The sequence below is a fragment of the Chionomys nivalis genome, chromosome 3 (genome assembly GCF_950005125.1).
Source record: "Chionomys nivalis chromosome 3, mChiNiv1.1, whole genome shotgun sequence".
Classification (NCBI taxonomy): domain Eukaryota; kingdom Metazoa; phylum Chordata; class Mammalia; order Rodentia; family Cricetidae; genus Chionomys; species Chionomys nivalis.
Window position 1 is genome coordinate 76,549,384 of NC_080088.1, and position 19,323 is coordinate 76,568,706.

The following is a 19,323-nucleotide window of genomic DNA, read 5'->3' on the forward strand; positions in this document are numbered from 1 at the left end:
GACCTTGTCCAGGTATTACCACCTCACAACGACCCTGTGAGACCACTGCTACTTTTATTTCCATTTTACAAGTAAGCATAGTGAGGTATAAAACCTGCTCAACATCTCATAGCTGCTAGGCATAGGGTTTGCATCCAGGAAGCTTGGCCCAGAGCCTGTGCTGTAGTTAGTCCTCTCCTGCTTTGAGAAATGGCAGGCTAGTGTATTTAAGAGGGACTGCAGGGATTCTAAGTAAATGGAAGTAATTAGGGACCCTGGAGATGAGAGGGTCCCGCCTGTGCAGGACCCTGGAGATGAGAGGGTCCCGCCTGTGCAGGACCCTGGAGATGAGAGGGTCCCGCCTGTGCAGGAGCCTGGAGCAACCTAGGCCACATGTGGCTGAGGTAGGGATGGGAAGTGAGACCGTGGAGTTTTCTGGGAAAATGACTCATGACAAAGGCTAAAGATATGGAGTAGGGGTGGTGTTTGTTTTGAGACAGGATTTCACCTTATAGTCCTGGCTCTAACTTTTAGGCTTAACCAATCCTCCTAACCTCAACCTCTGAAATAACTAGGATTACAGGGACATATCCACCCATCTTTTTAGGGCACAATTTTGAAATAACTGCAATTAGAAATATAAGGAGTGAGTAAAAATACCAGCAATATAAAATACATAAAACAAACACCAGAAAAGAACAGTGTTAAAACAAATTGGAGGGGAAAAAGTGATGGGCCATCATCATTCAGGCTTCACCAAGAACTGAAAAGATACAGGGGGGAGATTTTGCCTCAGTCCTGTCCTGTCTTATTCTCAATAGAATGCTGGTCCAGGTGTAAGATAGTTAGCAAGGAGTCCAGGCCCTGGAGCCTACCTACCTGGGGTTGGATCTAGGTCTCATCAAGTTACTCTTCTTCTGTAAGTTGCCATTGCTTCCTCAACTGTCAAGAGGAGGTGGTGAGAATGTGACCTCCAAAACCAACAGCATCGAGCATATAGTATGTACATTACACACTATTTCATACATTACACTAGAAGTAGCATGATCCTCTCAGCTGTTCCTATTGCTATTATTGTTTCATGTGGTCAGAGTACTCTGTAACCAGACCCTCGAGTCCAGCAGTCCTAGCCTTGGACCCCATCCCCACCTTGTAGCTGTATTTTGTGCATGTTTTAGAACCCTTCCAACTCTTGCATTGTTGGGAAATAAAACTTCTTTCTCTAAGGCGTGGGGCTCACAGTCAGTTAGCACAAAGCTGTGGCTGCTGCTCCTGTTAAGCTGCCAGTCTCCCCACCGAAAGCACATCTTGACCCAAGCCTTCTGAGCAGCCTTCGGAGCGTTGTGAATGGTACCAAGTCGTATTCCTTGGATATTGCCAGCTTTATCAGACCAGACCTGCTGCAGGGCCACATCTGAGAGATGAAAGTTAAAGCATGCACCTCGTATAGACACTAGAGCACCTTCTCTCAGGCCTCCTATCAGACTGGTACCAAGGACTCAGCCACACACCTCTTTATCCAAAACTAGTCACTGCACAACACTTGAGTGACTTTCTGTCCACCTTTGTCTTTCTTAAGGGTGTTTTCCAACTTGTCCTTTGTTATTTGAGGTGCAAAATAATAGACTTATACTGGGTGTTATGGTACATGGCGTTAGGGATCCCAGCACTCAGAAGGCAGAAGTAGGCAGATCTTTATGCAGTCAAGACCACCTTGGTCTACCTAGCAAGTTCCAGTCCAGCCAAGGCTACATAGTGAAACACCACCACCCTCCTTTTTAAAAGTTAATTGTAACAGATACACAGTAAATATGGCTTTTTATTTATCTCTAGAATGGATCTGTGTAGCCTTGTGTACACACCTAGGTAACCATGAGGCAGCAGGAGAGGAGATGGTCACATGAATTTAGGAGGTTGGGCCTTGAATTAAGTCTCAGCTTCTCAGGTGTGTTGAGGTTATTTTTCCACTGGGCAGGAGTTGTGCTGCTTGGGCATCCTCCCTGGAAGGGGTGAAACCTCCTGAATAGCATTTAGATGGGGGCTGGTTGAGTTTTCTCTTTTTAACCTTGAATGATAACATTGATGAAGCTACCTGCAGAGAAAGTATCACATATACCCTGGCAGTTTGCTCGTAGGGGCCAGGAGTGGGGGCTGAGGCAGTACATATGTTGCTAGGACCTCCGGGGAACAGCTGGCCCTAGAGTTAGCACATTAACTTCTGTGATCTTGTGGTGTTGTTTGCTGTGTCAGCTTCTTAGTCCCTGGTAACTTTCTTCTCCTATGTGGGCCTTAAATTCAGATATTATCATAAACCACATAAGTTATCATATCAAAATATCACTGTCCTCTTTGTTAGACTGAGAACAGAATTACAGAGTGTCCCCAAACTACACCAGGTGCCCAGACCACCACCGTTAAGACCTGGTGGGGTTGGCCACTCTCCCCATGAAGAGCAGGCAGCTGGTTCGGTGCTCATACACTAGAAACAGGAAAGGACGGTCAACGGTGAACCGGACTTGGGTAGACAGCGGCATGAACCCCACCGTGGTTACAGCTGCAGCTTGCGTGCCCTCTTCGTTCACCGTGATGGTGCTCTGGTGCTTAAACTGTAAAAGCAGAAAGGAAAGGTGTCAGTCATGCAGTTGTCGCGAGAGGTGGGTGGGGTGGAGCGCCTGTTTAAGACTCACCATCAGAGAAAAGTTCCAGAGACCTTACATAAGACACAAAGCACATCTAGTCAGAATGACCCTTAAATGGTTTTTGAGCACATGGTAATTGTGGCAAGAGTCTCCGTCACATCATATATACTTACCTTTAAACAGTGAAACTACATTGTATTGACCATGTCTAGAGGCTGAGCGGCTTGGGAGCCAAAATAGCCACCCAGCCCCCTGTATCTTTAAAGTTTGGGTCACAGGCCTACCAGGAGGTTGGAGAAAGAGGCAGCAACAGTGCCAGGCAGGATCTGGGGACTAACACACAAGAGGGAGCCATTACCAGATCAATGGTGATCCTCTGGTCTGAGATGCCTGACATGTTGCCATTCTTGCCGAACAGCTTTGTGATTCCCATGGACTTAAGGACCTCCACCAGGTTGTAGTTCTTCTCAAGCTTAAACTTGGGCAGAAGTACCTCTCGAGTTCTAGTTGGAAAAGAAGAAATCCGATTTTATGGATACAAATGACAAAATAATTACATTTCCCCTGCTAAATTGAATTGGCCTGCAGTGAAGTGTATTTACCACAGAACTAACATAGCATCTCTTGACATTTAAAATGTATATATTGGTACTGTCAGTGGAGGGTTTGGAAAAGCCATCCACCATAAGTCCAGTCACAGCCCTTATATCAATGAGTGTCACAGACACAGACTCCGGTACCAGGGAACACTGCACCTGTACAATGTCCAGAGTTTTTGTTCCCATAGTTCTGTAAGCAGCATACTAGAAATGTCTTAGGTATAACAAGGAAGGTAGAGATGACTTACAGTCTGTGGGGGCAGGATGCACAGGATATCGATAGGTGTTAGACCATTTTATATGTAAGAAACATGAAGGCCTTGGATCTGACTGAAGCATAAAGGGACAGGCCAAGGGAGGGAAAAAGGAAAGATGCTAAACAGAGCCAACCAGGGAGGGCAAACTGCAATCAGCTAGAATCTAGCCAGGCTCCTCGTGTTAGGAGTCCACAGGGAGGGAGAGAGTGAGGGGACGAACATACTGTGCTGGACGAGGGACAGAACTTGGAGGTCCACGGGGAGGGAGAGGGTGAGGGGATGGACATGCTGTGCTGGACGAGGGACAGAACTCAGGGTGGCTTGGCCTCACTGACTTCAGAGAGGATGCCACCAAAGAGAGGGATGGTACAGGAAATAAGTACAGAAGGGACATTTTTTTTTTTTTTTTTTTTTTTTTTTTTTTGGTTTTTCGAGACAGGGTTTCTCTGTGGCTTTGGAACCTGTCCTGGAACTAGCTCTGTAGACCAGGCTGGTCTCGAACTCACAGAGATCCGCCTGCCTCTGCCTCCCGAGTGCTGGGATTAAAGGCGTGCGCCACCATCGCCCGGCCAGAAGGGACATTTTTAAAGAAATCCACAGGGCTTAATATCATCATATACCTGAGAAATCTACCTTCCTCCAAGAATCGGCTTCTAAGGTTTTCTATTTTAGGGTTTTTATTTTGCTTTAATTTTTATTATACTTATTTACATATTTCATGTATGCATGCATATTGCCCAGGGTATGTGTTATGTATAGAGGTCAGAAAAGGACAACTTTCAGGTGTCTCTTCTCTCCTTCCACCATGTGGGTCCCGGGAATTGAACTCAGGTAGTTGTGGCTTGGCAGTAAGCACCTTTACCTACTGATCCATCTCGCTGGCTTGTGGTTTTGAAACAGGGTCTCACCCTTCCTGACCCTGTACTCATGATTTCCTGCCTCAGCTTCCCCATTGCTGGATTACAGGGGTGCGCTACTGTACCCAGCAATATTTTCAGTGCTGGATTACAGGGGTGCACTACTGTACCCAGCAGTATTTTCACTTTTGCTGTATTTTTTTATTTCTTGACCAACAGATTTCACCTCTTATTATGAGCCTAACCAGTAATTATCTAGTAACACAGAAATATATCCCATTTCTCTAGATTCTTTTTGCCATTGTCCAATAACTTCAAGTATTTAACATCAATAGTTTCGACTATAAATAATAAATAAAGATCAAAGAATATCATGAGTGACAAGTCTTCAGTGAGTTAAAAAGAACTTGCGATTTCCTGACAGAAAAGGAGAATAATATCTGTGCTGGGAGCCTCTTACATTCTAGGCACTGAGAACAGGGGCTGGGGGTGGGAGCAGTCAACCCACTGCTGTGTTTACTGCTCCCCTTGAGTCCTGATAAGTAATATGGTTAGTTGCACCTTGGGGTTGACTGCACTGGGGCTCAGAGCCACACGTGTGGTATAGTAAGTAGATGGAGGCTGTTCCTAAGATGACCTGAAGCTACCTGTCCCAGCCTTCTGAGACAGCTTTGTGGCTTTCTTATCAGTGCTCCCACTGAACAAGAAATTCAGGCTGAAATAAGCAAGGCCTGTGTGGCAATTTTTGAGTTCTTTTGCATACATCCCCCTTTAAAAACAAACAAACAAACAAAAATCGGTGAAACTGATGTAGGGAGGTCACACTCCTGACACCGGGGAAACTGGGTAGGGCGGTCACACTGCTGACACCGGGGAAACTGGGTAGGGCGGTCACACTCCTGACACCGGGGAAACTGGGTAGGGCGGTCACACTCCTGACACCGGGGAAACTGGGTAGGGAGGTCACACTCCTGACACTGGTGAAACTGGGTAGGGCGGTCACACTCCTGACACCGGGGAAACTGGGTAGGGCGGTCACACTCCTGACCCTGGTCAGGTGATAAGGAAGGAGGGCCACTGCCCCTTTTAGGCCCATCTGCACTACATAATGAGTACCAGGCCAATCTACACTACAGAGTGAGACCCTGACTCAGAAGAGAAGGAGGGAGGGAGGAAGGAAGGGAGGAAAGGAGGGGATAAAAATTAGCCATGGCTTCAGTACTCTTAGATACCCCAGCCTGAGAAAGCAAAAGAACAAATGACCTGAAGTACCTGTTTGTCATGCTTTTTTGCCATCTCTCTACTACCTGGGGCGTCAGCTGTGCTTCAAGAGTCTTCATTCCTGAGAGCTTGCGTGGGATCACAATTAGCATGCTGACGTCCCCTACATACTCCAACTGGAGAATGTCACAGTCCAGCTCCTGGTCATTTGCCGCAAGGAAATTCCCTTTAGTCTGCATCATGGAGACTTTAACTACCTCTCGCTCGTTGAGCCGGAAGTTGTGGTTGTGTGTCATTTCCACTGGGAATTTATTCACCCAAGTTCCTGTGAAGTCAAAAGGAATGTCCCTTCAGAATGTGGCCTTTGCTTTTGAACATGTGCCCTTGGAGGGCTTTTTAGAACTAACACCCAGAGTCTTAACAAGAAAAATTTACTTATTTGTCCCTGACAGATACTTAGTTCACCTGGGACCGTAATCTAATTATTTGGAAGGCGAGTAACCCTTTGAGCCCTCACACTATGGTTCTCTAGCATTTGGCAGGACACGAATCTGATAGAGTTGTGTCCTCAGGGTCTTCCATGTCGGCTTGGTATAGAGCTATTATTCAGAAATAAATCTTAGCTCCAAGATACTCATCATTAATGTTGGTAACTAGTTCCAACAGGCCACATACCAGGCATAAGCGCATTTCTTGTATTACCTCATTCCCAGCTTCTAGAAGCTATATGAAATACATGGTTTAAATTTCCACGCATACTTTTGGATAAGGTAGCAGAGACACAATGAAGCAAGGTAACTTATTCAAGGTTTCTCTCTGGTATATAGAGCAGCTGCGATGAGAAAACCAGGGATCTCTGGAGGAAGTTTAAACAGCAGACAGCTCTGGCCTGCTTATGGTTGCCCCTCAGCTGCTACCTCCAAGTCAGCCACACCCAGGGTTTCTAAACCAAATCATTCTGTATAGTGTGGGGACTGTCTGTGCTCTGAGGTTTTAACAGCATTCTTAGGCTCTCCCAGTGCGATACCAGCTTTAGTTGTGATAGTCACTAGTGCCTGCAGACACCTCTCCAGACCCATTGGAAATCACTGCTCTGCCAGCCGTGATGAGAAGAGGCACTAACAAAGCAGTTATAGCACAGAGTTAAGTTAAGAGATTTGGGGACTAGAAACAAAATTATACTTATGAAATTTTCTAACCTTTAAAGTGCATTCTTCTCAGCTAGCACTCCAAAGGCAGAGGCAGGTGGAGGCAGGTGGTGAGTTCAAAGCCAGCCTGGTCTACAGAGTGAGTTCCAGGACAGCCAGGGCTGCATAGCGAAACCCTGTCTCAAAAAACAAATAGCTGAGCAATGGTGGCACATGCCTTTAATCCCAGCACTGGGAGGCAGAGGCAAGAGGACCTCTGAGTTCAAAGCCAACTTGGTCTATAGAGTTCCAGGACAGGTTCCATAGCTACTGGGAAAAAGCCAACAGCAAAACAAAACAAATAAACAAAAATATGCCCCCTCTGATACCTAACAGAGTCCAGTCAGTGTTCAAACACATCGGGGGAAAAGCACTTTGGCACCTCAGTGTACTGTGGATTAGTCACTCAAGAGATGATATGATCATGTCTAGTCTGTCCCGTATTCCTGCCTGCTCTAGTGCTGACAGCACAACCTCTTGGTTCAGAATTTCAAGTATGACTGATTAGGGTCGAGGCTGTGGGCAACCAGCTGACTGTGAACACTGAGGGCATTCCCACCACCCTGTTCTGAAGCCATTCCCAAGCTGAGCCTGATCACTTGTGAAAATAAACGTTACCTGCAATATCATACATACTCCTTGTCATATTGAACTATGCTTTATACCCTCCTTCAAGTTCATTGTGCTCTTCCTGTTTACAAGACTGAGTGCTGCATTGCTTCAGTTCTCTGCGCCCTGACAAAGACAGGGGTCACACAAATGAGAAGGGGTGAGACTACCATTTAGACTCTTGTTTGCTCAGTTTCAAAACTTGTACTTAGAACCGGTAATGGAAAAGAACATTATATTTTCATCATAAATATGTACTACATGTTTGTATATCTGCCTGTGGTCACGGCTTGTTAGAGATTTAGCCTTTAGCAGTACCCTCCTTGAAACTTGAATGCTGTGCCTGGCACTAGAAGAAAGTCTGGGGGTTAGAGCTCAGCACTCCCAAGCCCCCTGAAGTCTTGGCCTCTGTAGTGCTGCTTAGCAGCCCAGCCTGGCAGGATTCCTATTTTTGCAGAACTGGGAAAGTTCCTGTCCTCCAAATCCCCGAGCAGTACAACCACTGGAGTGAACAAATAGGAAGTGTAGGCTTTCCAGCACCTATGCCTTTACCAGTGTCCTGAACTCAGCGATGACAAAGAAATGTGGCTACAGTACTGCTGTTAGCTGTGGTGCTAAGCCATCCCTGTGACTGCCTTCAGCTTAAGTGAGGTACAAGTTTATTTTGATCAGATTCCAAAAGAGGTTTGGATTTTGCCTGTAGCCCCAGCATTGTAGGAGTTAAAGCAGTGGGGTCTTGAATTCTAGGTCATCATGTTTTTAAAAGACCCTTTTAAAAAAAATACTTTTTGAGTTAGGTCTTATTGTGTAGATACACACACATGTGTTTGAGTTGGGTCTTATTGTGTAGATACACACATGCACTTGAGTTGGGTCTTATTGTGTAGGCACACACATGTGCTTGAGTTGGGCCTTTTTATGTAGATACACACACATGTGCTTGAGTTGGGTTTTATTGTGTAGATACACGTGCTTGAGTTGGGTCTTATTGTGTAGATACACACATGTGCTTGAGTTGGGTCTTATTGTATAGATACATAAAGATGTGCTTGAGTTGGGTTTTATTGTGTAGACACACATGTGCTTGAGTTGGGTCTTATTGTGTAGATACACACACATGCTTGAGTTGGGTCTTATTGTGTAGATACACACACGTGCTTGAGCTGGGTCTTATTGTGTAGATACACACATGCGCATGTACATTTGTGTTGAATGGGAGATAGTGCACTCTTTAAAAGTGCTTTCATGCCTGGCCGCTAAGAGTTGCTGGAGAAATCATTATTTAGAACCAGAAAGATGGCCCAGCCAAAGATGTCTGCTGCCAGTTCTGCCAATTGGTTTCCATCACAGAGACCACAGTATAGAGGGGAGAGAACTGACTGTCTCAAAGGGCAAAAAAAAAAAAAAAGAGGAACAGAATTAATGCAAAAGTCCCCTGAGAGAGCTGGTTGTGGTGGCACATGCCCTTGATCCTAGCAGGCTAGCTTAGTCTACACAGCAGGTTCTAGACTAGCCAAGTCTATATAGGGGGACCCTGTCTCAAAAAACAAAAAGTACCCTGGGAAGAAGTTGTGTTTCTAGCAGTTATTGTAGCTGAACAGTTTCCAGACATATTTCTCTAGCTTTTTGTCTGTATTTCTACTCACTGATAATTGGGAAGGGAAATGAAGAAATCTTAATCCACACTGGCCAAATACTTAAAAATGAGAGGGGGAGCTTATATTATTTCTTCCAATTAATAAATCATCAGAGTTTTTAATTAATTAATTAAAATAAATAAATAAATCATCAGAGATAGCTCACAGAGATCCATCCTGAACACTGCCCTACAGTCTTTACTCTTGGGGCATCTTTTTTTGGGGGGAGGGTGTGATTTTTGGTTTTTCGAGACAGAATTTCTCTGTGTAGCCCTTGCTGTCCTGGAACTCACTTTGTAGACCAGGCTGGCCTCCAACTCACTGAGATTCACTGCCTCTGCCTCCTGAGTGCTGGGATTAAAGGTTTGCGCCGCCTTGGGGCATTTTACCTCTATGCTTTGCTGGATTTGTCTGTAAAAAAGGATCCTGATAACTCTAACACCACGATCCCTACCACATGGAAATCCAGTGAGTGTAAAATGATAGGCTATTAATATTAATATTAATAATAACTATCACTCATTGTGTTCTTCCCTGCCCCTGAATCGGCTGAGTGTCTTATTTTCCATCATAAATTACAGCTAACATAGAGTTCTTGGTCTTTTTGTGTACCAGACAGCTGTGTTGCAGGTTTCCTTTGGGAATCATAAAACTGCTTCTTACCTTTGAAGTAGATGCAGTTCAGAATCATCATCTGAGTAGCAGAATCTATATTCTCCAGAGCTTCTTTTATGAGGCCCTTGGTGAGCTTCAAAATGTGGTTGTTTGCCTTTGATATGAAGGCAGGATCTGAGAAGTCAGCCACCTGGGCCTCGGCAAAGTAGAATTCTCTCACACCAGCTTTGAAGTCCTCCTGGATGGGAAACTGCTTCTGAATATAAAGGTCACTAACTGACCGGAGCGTGTACCCAAAGTTCCTCCTGAACAGGCGATGGGTCAGCTTCCGAAAGAGATTGTGAATGGTGGCAATCTCATACTTGCTGCTAGCATTGACAAAGTCTTTAAAGTGTAGAACTGAGTGTACTTCCTCATGGGTCTCTCCCCTCAAGCCTAAGGAAAGCATCCCCATAGCAGTAGAAATGCCAACAGGTGCCATGAAGATGTTATCAGAAGTGGTAGCCTGGTCCTTCAGGACTCTGTAAAGGTTGAAGGCAAACTTTGCATTGAGGATATTAAGACGCTGGATCCGACTCTTGCCTTGGAAAAGCTGCAGGATATTCCCATCACTTGATTCTGCGTCTGTCGGGGAAACTGCATCAATGATGTAAATGTAGTCGTCGTCTTCACTGAGTAGCTTCTCCAGGTCCAGGTAGTCATCCTCCTCCTCCCCCTCTGGAATCCAGTCATTGGTGACTGTGTTTTCTTTGTGGAAGTTAGCAGGCAGGAAGGACATGCTCATGTTTTTGTTACCTGGCTGCTCATCAAGGCCTTGGCTCCCAACACACACAGACATGATGACAGAAAGAAGAAGAGGGTGGAATGGAGGCTTCATTTTTGCAGAGCTAAAGCTGGTATAGAAAACAGACAACAGTGAGAGCAACCTGGCTCCATCCTGCTGGAGCATCCAGAAAGAGGCCTGTCACAGCACCAGTTCTTAGACCAGCTTGGGATGCTAAACTTTAAGAGACTCTGATAAGAAATAAACATACAGCTAGTGTTAAAGTTTTGTGTGTTTCGTACATCTCCTGGGATCTGTGAGCCCCTAGACCAGTGGTTCTCAACCTTCCTAATACTGCGACCCTTTAATACAGTTCCTCAGGCTGTGACCACAATCATGAAATGATTTCATCGTTGCATCATAACTGTAATTGTGCTGCTGCTGTGAGTTATGAATATATGATATGCAGGGTTGAGAACTACTGCCCTAGATGAAAATTTTTTTCTACTTTAATTTTTTTAGAACTTTTTGTATTTATTTATTTATTTGTGTGGGTGGGCAGGTTTGCCATATTACATTTGTGGAGGTCATATGACAACTTTTAGAAGTCACTCCTTCTACCTTGTGGGTCCCAAGGATTGAACTCAGGTCATCAGCCTTAGTAGCAGGCACCTTTACCTGCTGAACTATCTCATCAGCTCAATTTTTTATTATTATTTTTTATGTGTGTGTACAGACACACATGTAAACATGCATGCCACAGTCAGATGTTTGGGTGGAGATTGTTTTCTCCTTCCACCTTATGTGAGTTCTGGAGAACAAACTCTGGTAGCCATGTTTGCCCAACAAACACCTTTACCTGCTGAGCTGAGAATCCTGACCTGAGATCCCTTCTTTAAATTAAGTTGTTTGAGATTTGACCTCCTTAGGACCTACTAAAGGATTGTGACTGGGGACCCGTGTCTCCTGGCACTCTGAGAGGCTAATGGCTTATGTGACTGGCTGTAGGAGAACTTTGCTGTCAGAAGAAAAACATCTTTCTTCTTCTAGCTTCCCATCTCACTGTGCAGACAGGGTGGGGGTGGGTGACGTCAGAGGCTCACCCTTCCTAAAGGTCTGTAGACAAGCGAGATCTCTTGTATAGACCCTCTTCTTGTCCTTGTCTGCACAGCCCTTGCCTTGTCCCCAAGGAGGCTTTGACATGTCAAATCCGATTTCTCTGTCCAGTGACTTTGATTTGGTTTTCCATATCTCAGTTATTAAGTAGGTAGATGACCTGTCTTTTGTTGCTCCCCTATCTCACCAGCTAAGTGTATCTTCCTAGGAAAAAGGTCTGTTTGGTGTCTGTGACCATTTCCTTGTTTAGAATATCTGTTGCCAGGGGGCTGGAGAGATGGCTCAGCGGTTAAGAGCACTGCATGCTCTTCCAGAGGTTCTGAGTTCAATTCCCAGCAACCACATGGTGGCTCACAACCATCTGTAATGGGGTCTGGTGCCCTCTTCTGGCCTGCAGGCATACATACAGACAGAATATTGTATACATAATAAATAAATAAAATTTTAAAAAAAAAAAGAATATCTGTTGCCAGTCTAGATCAAATAAGAGTTACTGGCGCCTAAGTACTTGAACTTGTTAGGTCTGAAGACAGTTAGGGACTAGCTGTGCAGTTGCCCAACTTGCAATACTCTGCCATTTTAATCTGTTATAAGATGTAGCCTTCTTTTGCTGCTACTAAGAGATGGCGGTGGTCTGAGTTAGGGATGTAGCTAAATGTTAACTACTCTCACCCACACTGCATGGACCAGGGCTCAATCCCTAGTGCCAAAATTAATGGATGGTAGGTAATGATGACTAGAGAATGACTAGCCTTGAGCAGGTAAAACTCCAGCTCCCTGATGTCAAGCTCTGCCTTGCTTGCTTAGAGTGCCAGGACACTCAAAACTACCTACTCGAGGGAGCAACTGTTGCCATCTTTGTCCTTAGGGCCTATGCCCTAGAATATGGTTAAAATTAGCATTTCCAGCATTTTTAGTCATAACTGAGGAACTTTTTAAAAAAAATGCATTATGTATCTCAGTCTAGTTGAAAACCCCGTTTAGCCGAGGGTGACCTTACATTTCTGATCCTTTGTCTCCACCTCCTTAGTTCTAGGTCTGTGCGACCAAACCCATTCCATACAGTACCGGGGATGAAACAGGGTTTGTCAGCACTAGTCCGGCACTCTACCAACTGAACTACATCCAACCAAGAGACTTCTGATTGCTTATTTTGGAGAGTCACATGGTTTCTGACTTTGAATGTGTCTGGTCTTTTCTGATCCTCTTCAGCGTTTTGCTGAGAATGGTGGCTACACAGTCCGCACATGTGGAACAATTTCTAGAAATGGAGTCTAATGTATGTAGTCAAATAGAACTGGACCTAGTTTCAAGATAGAATCAGGCATGAACAGGAAGCTCATAGTTAAAGAAGAGCAGGGCTAAAGAGGTGGCTGAGCAGTGTGCTTCTTGCTCTTCAGAGGAATAAAGACTCAGATCCCAGCCCTCAAGTTGGGTGGCTCACACCCATCTCTAACTCCAGCTCCATAGAATTCTGATCCCCTTCTGGCCATCTGTACACATTGGCACACACTTGAACAGGCAAATGTATAAACACAAATAAAAATAAATCTTTACAAAAAAAGAGAAGTAACTTAATGGAAGTCTTTTGTATGATTACACTTAAAAGTATCCTGAGCTCGGCCGGGCAGTGGTGGCGCACACCTTTAATCCCAGCACTCGGGAGGCAGAGGCAGGCGGATCTTTGTGAGTTCGAGGCCAGCCTGCTCTACAAGAGCTAGTTCCAGGGCAGGCCCCAAAGCTACAGAGAAACCCTGTCTCAAAAAACAAAACAAAACAAAAAAAGTATCCTCAGCTAAAAGGGTAATTAGTAATAATAATGTTAAAGAACAGAGCAGAAGCCAACTTGAATTAGTGTGGGTGTGGAAGCCGAGTCCCAGCCACACCGTAAAGATCTTCATCCTCAGCCAGGCGGTGGTGGTGCACGCCTTTAATCCCAGCACTCGGGAGGCAGAGGCAGGTGGATCTCTGTGAGTTCGAGACCAGCCTGGTCTACAAGAGCTAGCTAGTTCCAGGACAGGCTCCAAAACCACAGAGAAACCCTGTCTCGGAAAAAAAAAAAAAACAAGATCTTCATCCTCTCCTGGTACTCAGGGTACTCCTGGAAAACTGTTTGGTTTGGTGTAGGGGGTTAAGCATCATGTACCCTGATCCTGCATTGTATGTTCAAAAGCTGTAAGCCATAATTTCCATCATTCTCTTACTAGCGAAAGGAGAAAAATGTAAGGGTATTTTTTATGCATTGAAAAATTAGAGCTCTAACAGGTAACTTTCTATTTTTTTCTGGTCAGTTTCATTAAAGCATTTAAAAACACCTCTAACTTGTATATACATTCAAATTACTATCTTTGAATTAAAGTATTATAGTTTTAAGATAAATCGTCAAAACTTTGTTTTCATAGGAACATCATTTAGCATATTTTTATGAGGTACATGGAGCAGACCTGGCCTTTTAGGTCATGTGTCATAGAGAACAGCCTCTCCAGCATTGATGTCTCCAGATCCAGACCAGAACAAACAGGAAGGGAGAAAAGTGGTTGCCGGTAATATGGAAAGGGTTTTTTTTTTGTTTTTTTTTTTTTTTTTTTTTTTTTTTTTGATATAGGGTTTCTCTGTGTAGCCCTGGCTATCCTGGAACTTGCTCTATAGACCAGGCTGGTCTCAGACTCATAGAGCTCTACTTGCCTCTGCCTCCCAAGTGCTGGGAAACCTTTTTATGTTGAAATAACCTCAAACTTACAGAAGAACTAAGGACAGAGTAGGAGAGCAGCTGGTGCGCCCCTTTACTGTCACTGGATTTTACATGTATGTGTGACAGATGTGGTGTGTGTATGTATCAGCATCTACAAGTATTTTCTGAGCCTTTTTAGGTTAGATCTCTTAACATTTCTCTAACCTTTAATAATGCTTGGGAAAACGTCCAAAGAACAAGGCTATTCTCATACTCATTAAACAGTTATCTAATTTGAAAAGAAATTTTTTTTTTGCCCTCCGGTGATAGGTACACAGGGCTGCAAGCCCATCGTCTGGCCTCAACCCCTCAAGTGCTGGAGTTCAGCCTTATGCCACCATGCCCAACTTCCAGCTTACAGTACCAAAGATCTAATTCTCTTGTCTCTATAATTCCAGTTCCAGTTTGGTCAGTTGTGCCACTGGTACAGCTGATAGAATTTTATACTGGACTTTAAAAGTAATACTGCTTTCTTTTTTTTTTTTCCCAGTAAAGGAATCAGTTGCCTACCTCAAAATATTAAAAACAAAAAATTATAATTGGAAAAAAATGTTAGAAACCCAGCTTACCTGTGTGCCTCTGAGCAGCGGCGTTACAGAAATGAAATGAGGAAGGGCCACCAGCAGGGTTCAGCGTGAACTTTGGTGCTGGGCTGTTGTGTATTTCCCAAAGCAAATATGCCCCAATTCAAACACTACTCAACTAGCTCTGTCAGCAGAAAACCTTTCAACTATGTCTTTGATCACTGCCTGGTGACAAGCTGCTTCCAAACTACTGTTCCTCTGTCGCTGAGGTTTTGGATGTTACTCTCAGCATGTCTGCAGGATAGCTTGCTGAAGCTAAGCATATTTGTTCAGTGTTCTGGGAGCAGAATTGCTGCAGGGGTCCAATACTCTATGGCCCCCACAGGTACTTGCTTGCACTCGGTGCATATAAATGCAGTGCCACACACATAAGCATAAATAAATCTTTTGAAATGACCATTAAAGCTTTTCTTTATTTTTATTTATTTATTTATTTATTTTTTTGTTTTGTTTTGTTTTTTGTTTTTTGTTTTTGTTTTTGTTTTTTGAGACAGGGTTTCTCTGTGGTTTTGGAGCCTGTCCTGGAACTAGCTCTTGTAGATCAGGCTGGTCTCGAACTCACAGAGATCCGCCTGCCTCTGCCTCCCAAGTGCTGGGATTAAAGGCGTGCGCCACCACCGCCCGGCCTTTTCTTTATTTTTAAAAAAATAATTTTTGTGTGGGGGGGTATTTTGCCTGTGTACCACATGCATGCAATGCCCATGGAGACCAGAAGAGGGCATCAGATTTCCTCTGGACCTGGAGTTCCTGGCTTGTGCTAGCTGCCATATGGGTGCTGGAAATCAAATCCACTCCCTTGGAAGAGCAGCAAGTGCTAGTAACTGCAGTGCTAGCTCTCCAGCCCCTACAGCTGTTGTTTAGAGAGTGGAATGTGGGGATATCTCAGTGAGTAGCACTCTCTCCTCAAGCCTGAGGGTCCAGTTCAGGCTCTGGAATTGGATCACACGTTTGTAACCCCAGCACTCTTGTGGAGATGGGAAACAGGGATAGCAGAAGCACCTGGAAGTGGTTCAACGATTTTTGCACTTGTCTGTCATGACTCTGGACTTCTTGATATGTCTCTCCCACTTATCCTAGTAATTCTATCTAGCAGAATAAGCAGGTCTTCTATCTAGTAGCCCTTGCCTGTCCTATGTTAGGGGGCCTTCTCTAGGATGCCCCAGCTCCTCCCCATCTTTCTTTCTTTCTTTCTTTCTTTTTTTTTTTTTTTTTTCTTTTTTTGGTTTTTCGAGACAGGGTTTCTCTGTGGCTTTGGAGCCTGTCCTGGAACTAGCTCTGTAGACCAGGCTGGTCTCAAACTCACAGAGATCCGCCTCCCGAGTGCTGGGATTAAAGGCGTGCGCCACCATCGCCCAGCCCCATCTTTCTTGAAGCATGGAGTATTGCCCTCCACTAACCTGCCATGATGCTTTGTCTTTATCTTAGGATATATCAAAGAACTACTGCTTCCCCTCCTAAAGATACCCCTCTTCCCTTCCTGGGCACTAGAGCAGTTTTAGCTGAGGTAATAACTAGTGAACCAGGAGAAACAAGAGATAGGGATCGCCCATGGCCAGGGAGGTCAGGGAAGAGGAGGAGCCCAAACCACAGAAAGTTTGACGGCTTTCTCTTGCCTGTCAAACTGTGCCGGGCTTCTCTGCCACATGAAGGTTAGTTAGTTAGTTAGTTAGTTAGTTAGTTAGTTAGTTAGTTTGTTTGTTTGTTTGTTTGTTTGTTTTGAGACAAGGTCTTACTATGTCCTGCCTGTCCAGAACTCACTGTGTAGACCAGGCTGGCCTCAAACTCACCTACGACCAGACACTCTTAGCAGCATTCACCTTGAAGTCTGCTATCTGGAACCCCATTTGGGCTTCCCCCTCCCCCAGAACCTCATCACCTCTCACCAGTCAGTCACACAGCGACTTACACCCTTGGCCGCTGGTCAAACTGGAAGCACTTTGTCATTGCCCTTGGTGGCTAGTGTTTGCAGCCTGCTTCCTGCTCTGTGACTCCTCCATCTACTGTTGCATTCCCCATTTCCTTACCACCTCCAAAGTCTGCCCTAAACCAACTCTTCCCAGGCCACAGTACCCTGGTAGTTCTAAGGGAGAGGCCAGACCCTCTGCCACATGGGCTGCTGAGCTCCAGAGCGGCACCTGTGCCCTCCCTGTACTTTTAGAGAGTTGTTTCCGACAGAATCCCAGGAAATACAGTCTCAAAAGAGGAGAACAGAAATCCTTGACTACTCACCTGCTCAGAAGTAATTGCTTCCAGGAACCTAAGGATTTATTCCCCCATCTTTGTTCTGTGCTCATACATTTACATTAAAATGTATTTGATATATGTATATGTATATATATAAATGTGTATTGAGAGCCGGGTATGGTGGCACATGCCTTTAATCCCAGCACTTGGAAGGTAGGGGCAGGTGATCTCTTTGAGTTTGAGGCTAGCCTGGTCTACATAATGAGTTCCAGGACAGCTGGGGCTACACAAAGAAACCCTGTCTCAAAAAAAACAAAATATATATATTGAAATCTGCATTGTATATTTTGCGTATTTTACTTGACACTGTGAGTTCTGCCTATACAAACAGGTGATCATAGAAAACAATTAGTTTTCAAGACAGAGCTTATGTAGCTCATGTTAGCTTTAAATTCACTGTGTAGCCAAGGATGACTTTGAATCCCTGATCCTCCTGCCCCTCCATTCTGTGTGCTGGGATTACAGGTGTGCTTCATCACACCCAGCTTGATATTTCGTCTTTTGATGCATGCTGTCACACCCTCCCCAAGAAGTGTTGTACCAACTGTGCTCCTACCAGATGTGTATGAAGAGTCCTAGCATTTGGCATCATCTCTCCCCACTCTCTAGTCCTGACTCAGGACCTGGTTGGTGTATACACACCGCTAGTGTTTGGGTGGCAAAGCCCCACCCTACTAGTGTAGAGGACTAGATCTCATCACTATATGGGATCCGTGTGCTCCATGGAGTGGTTTGTTCAGAGTAACCATTTTCTGTAACTCCCATGCAACTGTGGCCTTCAGAGCAGGCAGGCTGCTTTCTCAAGCAAGGAGCTCAGGGAATTTGACTTCTCACACCTGCGCTCAAGCCAGTCTACTGCTCCCACTGTGATGTCTTCTCTGAGGGCCCTCCCAGTCCCAGCTCCCAGCCTTGGGGCATGAGGCTTCTTTAGCAACTGATGCTTCCTCTCTGTTCTCTGCCTGGCCATACTTTATGTGAAGACCCATAATGACACTTCCAGGAACTGGGATTGTTTCCCTCCCAGTTAAATAGAACGCCCTTTGAGTGAACTCCAAGCACAGTGCCTGGCATTCCATATAACCAGTGAGAGAATGAACCTAGAATCGGAGAGTGATTGAGAAGTCACTGCTCATTGCACCTGTTTGCACCCATTCTGGCTGTAAGGCTGGAATGGGGCTCTTGGAGAATGTGTGCTTGATTTTACACTTAGAGTTTTACTAACAAATAACCTTTCTCCCTTCCTCTCATGTCAGCTCACCCGACGGCTGCCACCCATCAAAGAAGCTAAACCCAGGCTACAGAAGCTTTTCCGGGACTTCTGGCTGTACTCTGTCCTGATGGGGTTCGCTGTGGAGGGCTCAGGTAGGGAGTGGTGTCTCCCAGAGAAAGCTGAGTGTGCAGTGGAAACAGCTAGGTCAGACCCATCCACTCCAGAGCCTGAGTACATCTGATCTGAGCCCACATGTAGCTGCTTGTTCCCACGGATACTTACAAACAGACACTTCCCACTAGGTGTGCCACTTGACTGTAAAGAGTTGGGTAGACAATTGTTCTGTGTCCTATTGTGGACAGTTGTCTCAGGGGACCCAAGACTAAAAATTGCCAGAGTCCCTCTGTCCCCTCCTCTCCTCTCCTCTCCCTCTCCTTTCCTTTCTCCTCTTTCTCACCCCACCGGCCCCATGCCTGTCAGTCAGGTGGCCTCCTGGTCTGTGCCAGCCCTTGTCTCACTCACACCCACTCTCTTGCAGGACTCTGGCCGGAAGAGTGGTACGAGGGGGTCTGTGAAATAGCTACCAAGTCACCTCTGCTCACCTTTCCCAGCAAAGAGCCGCTGCGATCCGTCCTCCAGTACAACTCAGCCATGAAAAATGACACGGTCACCCCTGTAAGGCTTCTCTTCTTTCCCTCCTTATTCTGTCCAAAAAGGAATTAGATCAGATCCCTTCCACATCCTTACTAAGCACTTGGGTTCCTTCTGGGGAGGCCTCATGAGCCCCTGAGTGTTTCCTCCCTCCAGGCTGAGCTGAGTGAACTCCGAAGCACCATCAGCAACTTGCTAGATCCTCCTCCCGAGGTCTCTGCCCTCATCAACAAGCTGGACTTTGCCATGTCTACCTATCTCTTGTCTGTGTATCGGCTGGAATACATGAGGTACATGAGCCTTCACCTTCCCACACATCTGCTGGGAGGGGCGCACATCTTTAATCACAGCACTCCGGAGGCAGAGGCAGGTGGATCTCTGTGAGTTCCAGGACAGCCTGGTCTACAGAGTGAGTTCCAGGACA

At 45.3% G+C, this 19,323-nt stretch overlaps 2 protein-coding genes across 2 annotated transcripts in view; one reads left to right on the top strand and one right to left on the bottom strand.

Annotated features, from left to right (window-relative positions):
- Positions 1-19,323, top strand: part of Pi4ka (phosphatidylinositol 4-kinase alpha) — a 137,621-nt gene that overhangs the window by 69,997 nt on the left and 48,301 nt on the right. Inside the window, exons 20-22 of the mRNA XM_057764479.1 lie at positions 18,292-18,400; positions 18,787-18,923; positions 19,056-19,189. Coding sequence (XP_057620462.1) covers positions 18,292-18,400; positions 18,787-18,923; positions 19,056-19,189 — 380 coding nt within the window. The remainder of the gene's footprint in view (positions 1-18,291; positions 18,401-18,786; positions 18,924-19,055; positions 19,190-19,323) is intronic.
- Serpind1 (serpin family D member 1) lies at positions 1,885-14,796 on the bottom strand. Its single transcript, XM_057764480.1, has 5 exons — positions 14,780-14,796; positions 9,649-10,493; positions 5,604-5,877; positions 2,977-3,121; positions 1,885-2,585 (listed from the first exon to the last, which is right to left on the bottom strand). Exons 2-5 carry the CDS (start codon positions 10,475-10,477, stop codon positions 2,394-2,396), a joined length of 1,440 nt encoding a protein of 479 aa, XP_057620463.1. The 5' UTR covers positions 10,478-10,493; positions 14,780-14,796; the 3' UTR covers positions 1,885-2,393.

Excerpts from the sequence above, each read along its gene's own strand:
- Serpind1 (XM_057764480.1), bottom strand. The coding sequence starts at position 10,477 with ATGAAGCCTCCATTCCACCCTCTTCTTCTTTCTGTCATCATGTCTGTG. Across the intron at positions 5,878-9,648 it reads GAACTGCATCTACTTCAAAG|GAACTTGGGTGAATAAATTC; the intron begins GTAAGAAGCAGT and ends TTGACTTCACAG. Across the intron at positions 3,122-5,603 it reads CAAAAAAGCATGACAAACAG|AACTCGAGAGGTACTTCTGC; the intron begins GTACTTCAGGTC and ends TTTTCCAACTAG.